The sequence below is a fragment of the Seriola dumerili genome, unplaced genomic scaffold, assembly GCF_002260705.1.
Source record: "Seriola dumerili isolate Sdu_G_001 unplaced genomic scaffold, Sdu_1.0 BDQW01001298.1, whole genome shotgun sequence".
In the NCBI taxonomy this organism is placed as follows: domain Eukaryota; kingdom Metazoa; phylum Chordata; class Actinopteri; order Carangiformes; family Carangidae; genus Seriola; species Seriola dumerili.
In genome coordinates this window covers 538,450-546,215 of record NW_019175553.1, presented here as the reverse complement: position 1 = coordinate 546,215, position 7,766 = coordinate 538,450, and the positions used below count along the sequence as shown (strand labels likewise).

At 41.5% G+C, this 7,766-nt stretch overlaps 1 protein-coding gene across 1 annotated transcript; it reads left to right on the top strand.

Moving 5' to 3' along the window:
- The first annotated feature begins 1,620 nt into the window (after window positions 1–1,620).
- sat1 (spermidine/spermine N1-acetyltransferase 1) lies at window positions 1,621–5,782 on the top strand. Its single transcript, XM_022767750.1, has 6 exons — window positions 1,621–1,869; window positions 2,926–2,977; window positions 3,068–3,148; window positions 4,501–4,602; window positions 4,694–4,734; window positions 4,828–5,782. The coding sequence occupies exons 1-6, from the start codon at window positions 1,807–1,809 to the stop codon at window positions 5,002–5,004; spliced, it is 516 nt and encodes a 171-aa protein (XP_022623471.1). The 5' UTR covers window positions 1,621–1,806; the 3' UTR covers window positions 5,005–5,782.
- The last annotated feature ends 1,984 nt before the right edge of the window (window positions 5,783–7,766 follow it).

The window sequence follows — 7,766 nt, the reverse complement described above, 5'->3', positions numbered from 1 at the left end:
TTTCAGGCCACGCCCACCTCTTAATGACGTAAGACGTTCCGTTCGAGAGCAGTGGGTCTTTAGACCCTGAGTACAGCCTGTCAGGCACTTCTCCCTGCGTGTAAAGGTGAACTGATAAGACCTTCTGGAGAGTTTGGGCTGTGTCTTATCTTATCAGTCATTTCGGATTGTTATATCATTAGTAATACATTGTATTATTGGATATTATATTTAATGTTGGTATTTTAAACTGTGACGTCATATTTTATGACTGCCTCAGTGTCCAGTGAGATTTTATGTTTAACACTTTCAGTTCCAGTGCTACTGCAAATATTCACATCATGGTCACACACTTTATTCTGTTAGCTGTTGCTGTTGTTGTGGTGTAGCACAAAAATCTGGGTCCCACATATGTTCAGCCTCACTGGCCTCCCTCCCCCCCTTCCACTACATCCACTGTCACATCTGTACAAATACCTGCATTAACAAGTAAACACATGCTTCTGTGGTAGTTAGTAGGACTTCAACTGCAAGTTCATCATAGAAAGCCTGCATTACAAACTGGAGGCGTGGAAAGGTGTGTGCATTCATTGGGGAGAAATGTTGTTTGCTTTAGGGGAAATGCACAATCCAGAGTTTTTGGACCTTGACCCACACTAGGGATCGAAACTCAGGATATCTCCAGCTCTGCTACATCAATTTTGACCATTCTTTTTTTTAAATCTGTCTCACACAAGTTTCCTGACTTGAGTAAAGTGCCAGAGTATCCCTTTAAGTGTAGGATCTGAATACTTTTTCCACCATTGCATACTAGTGTTGTTACACTGACATAGCCTAAACTCATCTAACCTTTCTGTGTGTGAGAGTTGGAAAATTCCACTTTTGGTGCTATTATGGGGTGTGTATTAAACTACGTATGCACTGTTAGGGTTCAACACACATTAAAGTGTATGGAGAAGTCTTTGTTGTCCTTGCAGTCAGTTCCAGCTTCTCAAATTTGCTGCTTTTCTTTTTATTTATTTTAATTTATGTCACTTAAGATATGTCAGTTTGGACTCTGAGTATTTGTGATGGCATTTGGCACTATATGGACCAAGCAATGAATTGATCAAAAAACAAACAATCAGATAAATCTATGATAAAAATGATCATCCTATCCAGTCCTATACAAAATAGTCACAAATCAGCTTCACCTCAACCAACTTCAATAATACTTGCTAATCCATTAAAGCAGTGTGGTATTAGTATCTTATACTAACTAGAAGCTTCTAAAACTAAAGGGACCACTGAAAAACTATATCTACTTGTTACTAATTTACATTTAATACTTTACTATTTGAGCCCAGTAAATATACAATACCTTAACTTTAAACTGAGTAACTTAAAATGTGGAGTAGCTACTTTTACATAAAGTAGGAAATACTTCCCAAACTTTCTGCCTTCGCCATCAAAAACAAAGATCTTATGACCTTACAGCAGAATCAAAACAGACCCGCCACGTCATCATTCGGCTGCCTCTGATTGGTTAAAAATCCACCACAAGGTGCCGCTGATTCGTCAGAAATCTGAGACCTCTCTGAACCGACCAATCGCATTCCAGCGCGAGCCGGGTATAAATATCGCGATGTAAACAAAGGCAGGAGTTGTTTAACGGCAGCGACCCAGCCGAGGGTGACTTTTACTGGATGTTCTTGTCTCGACAAACGCGTCCCGATCTGAGGCTGACTGTGGGGGAAAAGCCACTCTGAAGCGAATGAAGAAACATCTAATCTTTCACTTCACATACCGAGGACTTCTAACGAAAGGAAAAAAGAGTAAAAGAAGAAAATGGAGTATAAATTACGAAAGGCTGAACCAAAGGACGTGTCTGATATATTACGACTGGTGAAGGTAGGCATATAGGACCAGCACAGACCAGATATGGTTTCAAAATAACATGCTACTCCACATGAATTCAAAATAACGGTCCGCTCGAGTAGAGCTTAGTTCGCCCAGCTAAGCTAACTGTTAGCTAGCTTCGTCTAGTTCCGACGACATTGTCGGATAAAGGTCAGACGAGGCCTCAAAAGACGGATTACATCGGATCATAGTGACGAAGTGGCAGGTGTAAAATGTCCGGAGGATGTCCGAGTGTGAGATCAGTGTCTGCGGCCTTTGTTTACACCCAGCCGACTCACATCCGCTATGGCTGCCAGTTTTCCAAATATGGTCAGTGTGTCGTCGATATGCCGTCCTTCTGAGGGGTTTACCCTGATGAAATGTGATTAGACTTCGTGTAACCACTGACCTGACTTAAATAACATGGCTACGATGACCATTTTCATAATTATTTTGCTTAATTCACTAAATGTTTAGTCTGTAAAATGTAAGATGTTGCACATCACTAGTTCCCAGATTCAACATAAGGTATCTGCAGATCTTAAAGCCTTAAAAACCTTGATTTCACCTCCTTCATATAAGCCCTTAGAAGGTATTTAACTTAATTTACAAAATCTTGAATAATTACCGAAAAGGAAAAACACATACTTCACAAAAAACATGGAAGATGGGCATTGAAATTAGAGTAGCAGAACTTTTTTCTCTACATAAATACTACACTAACCCTTTGGATTAAAGGTGTCTGGGCCCTCAAGTTAAGGAAACTCTGAGATAAGAACAAGGAAAAGAAGCAGATCCTCACACACGAGCATAAAACTATATTGAATATTTGGTCTTTTTGATTGAGAAATCACTTTAATGATTAATTGATTGTCAAAGTAGATCTCCTGCTCAGTACTTTTAATCTTTAAGTCATTTTAAGGATCTTTGAATTAAATTTTTCTTTTATAAATTTGAGTATCGGTTGTATTTCGACAGTATGGGTTGGGTTATAGTGTTGATCGACTAATTGATTAACTGATTTGTCATTTCAGTTCTAAACGTGAATATTGTTTTTTCTTGTCGCAGGAGCTTGCAAAATACGAAGAGATGGAGCACCAGGTGACACTGACTGAAAAAGGTGAGTGTTCAAGTTACCTCCATCTGTTCATATACACACTAATTAATCAGTGTTCTTCTCCTTGTGCTTAAAGTTTTTCTTTCCCTGCAGAACTCCTTGAGGATGGATTCGGTGACACCCCGTTTTACCATTGTATCATCGCTGAAATCCAAGGAGAGAACAGCAGTGACGGTACGAAACACTACATTTCCTCTTAGAAGAAGAAAAGAAACCAGCCTGCTTCTCTATTCTGGCTCAACTCACAGCCTTAACCTGCAGTTCCTCTACCAGTGTCCAGTAACAAACCCAGTTCATGTCCCAGCATGACACACACAAATTTACCGATTAGGGTGTTAACCTCCACCCTGTTCTCAGACCAGCAGTGTGAACCTAACAGCCATACAGTGTGTGCTTCCTGTTTTTGTGCAGTGACTATAGATCTCATCTGATCTGACGCCTGTAGCTGCACATTTTAGTTAAAGAGTGAGACGCTGCTCGGCTGCAGGTGTTCCCTCTCTGTCAACAAGCTGACACAGATCTAAAGTGTATAGATCAAAGTGCATCAAAATATCTAATTTAACTTAGTTTACTTCACGTCACCTTGTTTACAATAAGATGTTCTTGTCAAAATGTGGCACAGAAGTACAAGTTGTGCCAGACCTGTAATTCTTTACTTTTTTTTTTTTTGTAGCTTAAACAATCTTTTGAACAATTCAGAGGAAGTTCCCTGTGATCACAGAACATATTAACCTACAATTCAGCCCAGAGATTATCGATTCATGTGTCACAGCAGGACATGAAATAGGCCAAAGAGGAAGGATAAAGAACTATTTTAAAGGAAATGCATAAAATAATGAAATCAAAAGGTAAATATGTGCATTAAATACCTGAGACGGTGTATATGAGATGTGCTGAAATGTCTGTGCAGAGACACTGTATATGTGCAGCAGTAATGAGTCCAGTGGTGCAACTCTGAAACCCTGACTTGAGTGTCTGAGGTGAATAATGTTGAGTATCTCGTAACATCGGCGCATGTCGACGTCTGGGATTCGTTACCAGGTGAAGTGAGCAGTTGGTTCTCGAAGTCCATGTGTTGGCTGTAGGTGGAACGTGCAGGTGTAAAGACCTGAGCAGATTTGAGGAGAGCCAGACCGCGCTCCCTGTCAGTGATCCGAGGAGGAACAAACCATGAACAGGATCTGCTGAGAGGCAGCATGTAGAGAACCGACAGCATATCGCTCCCTGTCAGTGATCCGAGGAGGAACAAACATAGAACAGGATCTGCTGAGGCAGCATGTAGAGAACCGACAGCATATTTAGCAGGGGTGGTCATAATGAACTGAACATGCTTTTAGCCCCTTGTTTGAAAGGGATGCTCCCTCATTATAAGTCACTTTGGCCAAAGGCATCTGCCATATAAATGTACTGAAAATATAATGTATAAAAAAAGACTATATACAGAGGTGTTTGTGTACAGTATATTTGGATGTGTAAAGTAAGATATTGAACTATTTCATCATTATTTAACCTCCCTGTCTCCTCAGAGCCGAAGGTGGTGGGTTTTGCCATGTACTACTTCACTTATGACCCCTGGGTTGGCAAACAGCTCTACCTGGAGGAGTTCTATGTGATGGATGAGTACAGAGGTAAAAACAACTCATCTGCTTCTCAAGTCTAAGTTTAATTATATCTCAGCAGCTTCTTTATTAAAAAGCTCTTTCCTTTTTTCTTTTTTAGGGCTGGGCATCGGTTCGGAGATCCTGCGACACCTCAGTGATGTGAGTGTGTTTACTGAACCAAAGCTCTCAGCACAGTATTTAAATATTATATCAGCGTCTCGTCTGATCCGTGGTCTGTCCCTTTAACTCCAGCTGGCGATGAAGACGCGCTGCACCGGCATGATGTTTGTGGTGGCGGAGAACAACGAGCCGTCCGTCCAGTTCTACAAGCGTCGCGGTGCTGAGGACCTCTCCCAGGAGGAGGGCTGGAGGCTGTTCCGGTTCGACAAGGACAGCCTCGTCAAGATGGCCACCCCGGCTGAGGAGTGACGCAGGTCCGGCGCAGCAGAGGAGGGAGAGGAGGCAGCGGGAGAGTCTGGCCTCTGTGACCGACCCCTCGGCTCTCCTCTCCAGTCAGACGAGGTTCAGCTTTTAAAAAGGGGGAAACCTGTATCACAGTAACGTGATTTTGTGTGTGTGTGTGTGAGAGAATAGTTCAGTCTCATCAAGCCTTTTGTGTTTTGCTTAATCACCTCTTTAAGTTTCTATTGTTCCTGTGAATCAATCATGTTTATTCTAACCTCTCATTGACCAGTCTTTGTTAGAACTGGTGCATTAGATGTGCAGGAAGTTGCTATCACGTATGTTTGCAATAAAACAATAACTGATCACACACATCATGGTCTCATGCTTCTGCACACTTTGTACAAGCAGTTAGTTCTGCTTCCAGCGTCTGTTTTCAATGTTTCAGATTGTTTCTATTTTTTTCCCCCCAAAAGAAACCGTCTCTACAGAAATAACTTGGATGAATTGTTTCTATCAGGCGCTGGACACGGACAGTACAGGCTTCAATCAGCAGTTATTTAATATTCAAACTTTGTACTATTTCAAAGTCCAGGCTCGATGCTTATACAGCAGCTGTACGTGTTGATGAAACACAGCTGGAGGTTTTTACGCTGCAGACGGAGTTTGTGTAGTTACATCACAGAACTGAAGATGTGAAGTCTGTTCATGTTTTATTGGCACATAGCAGTTGGCAGAAATTAACTCAAATGTAGTGCAATAAAACGGTCTCAAGAAAGGTGAATAAATAAAGTGGACGGAGTAATAATAGCTTTCATATGCTTCCTTTTTTATTTTTTGTCTGTAATTTCAGTCTAAAGGTGATGTTTTTCTTTTCATACACTTCAATCTGCTTCAGTCATTTTCCTGTAGAAGATACAAATATCCACAATAAGACAATGTGCAGTTACACATTTCCTCGTCCAAACCAAAAACATCCAGCAAATATGCCAAATATTTTTCAAGCAGAAACATTTGATGGTTCCAGCTTCTCAAACGTGAGAATTTGCTGCTTTTCTTGGTCTTGTGTTTTAATAAGTAGAATAGTTTTGGTTTTCAGTTTTACAGACCGAGCGATGTTGCTGCAGCATAGATTACTAGCAGTTTGACGATCCGCAAGAAAAAACACAAACTTCTCTTAATTATGCCAGTTACAGACGGGGCAGTTACACCTGACTTTAACTGATTAAATAAACTTCTCTCAGTGATGTAGCAGCCTTTCTGAACTTGAATTGATGTATTACCGCTTTACTTTAGTCAACCCAATAAACTCAGCTCGTCTTATTTTGAAGGGCTGATCTCTGTGTGACTTCAGACATGTTATCATGACCCGAGGTTATTCCAGGACACGACTCTGCCCCATAAAGACGAGTTCAACTGAGGTGAGTTGTGATAGTTTACCACAGCAGTGAAGGGGGGACATGCTCTTGTGTTTTGCAGTAAACTGTGACTTTAACCTCAGAGTGGGAACAGAGTGACCCACTGCTGTTATCAGCTGGTGACGTTTATGATGATAATTAAAGCTCCAAACTGCCGTCGCACATACATCTCTGACCTCTGATCCCACTCCGTGTTTATGTTGAGTTATTGAACTCTGTGTCTGGTTAAATGTTGACCAGGTGAAGTTATAAAATACTTCTGCAGGTCAGTGTCAAGTCGGTAGTGTATCAAAGGTGAGATTATAATCATTTTATGCACAAACTGGATTTTTCCCTCAAATCAACCCTTCACTTTGTCCTTGTCCTCCATAAATAACCACATTGTATCACAGTTCAGCAGCAGCTAAAACCCTGACGCTTAAATGAATACCAGAAATCATTTTTACATCCACTGTTACAGTAACACTCGGGTCCATAAAAGGGTTTTCCCCTCAGGATGTGAAGCGCCTCATTCATCTGGATTATGTTAATTGTTCAGGAGGGAAATTCAGAGACACTGAACTTCCTCTGAAGAAGCTCCGACTGAAACTGTTCGAGCTTTTGTCGCAGATTGATAGAAAGATAGAAAATGTCGGGAAACTGTTGCTACTTCAGCAGCTTGTAACAAGTTGTTCACACGCAGCGTTCGGCCAAATATAAACCCACTTTCAAACATCTCAATGTGAATGACAACGCCGGCAAAATACATTAAGTTCTTTTGTTCCTCTGACAAACTTGTTGTGGTGGTTAACAAACGGTTCTTGTTGACGTAATTAAGTTTTGCGTGTACCTCAGGGCCACCGTAGGAAAACTGACACAATCTCCTGAAAAATTTCAAACGGCAGTCGAGGGTTACATCAGGTTTTCGTCCACGTTGCATCAGGTGTCTGGAGAAGAATCTAACCCAGGCTGAGAAAAGCAAAACAGGAAGAAGTGAGACGTCAGCTTGAAGAGGCTGATTCTCTGAAAGTAACTTCAAGTCAACTTTCTGTGGGTTGAGGAGGAACTGCTGCTGTGGTCTACCCACACACAACAACAGGACGTGACCTGCTCTCAATGATGCCTCCACATTCTCCTGTTGTCTTTGAGCAGCAGCTGATCAGACCTACACAACGTCTGACTGGGCTCCGACTCCAACACGGTCTTAGTTTGAATTCTGTAGTAGATTTACTTTGATGTTTAGTGTCATTATCCTGCGGCAGCCGCTCTGACATCATCCTGTCAGACACTGTGATTAAACTGGGAATGATGACATGGCAACATGTCCAGATCCAGAGGAAGCCACCGATGTGTCACTTCCTGTCGTAGTTCTGTGACTCTGCACTCGAGTCT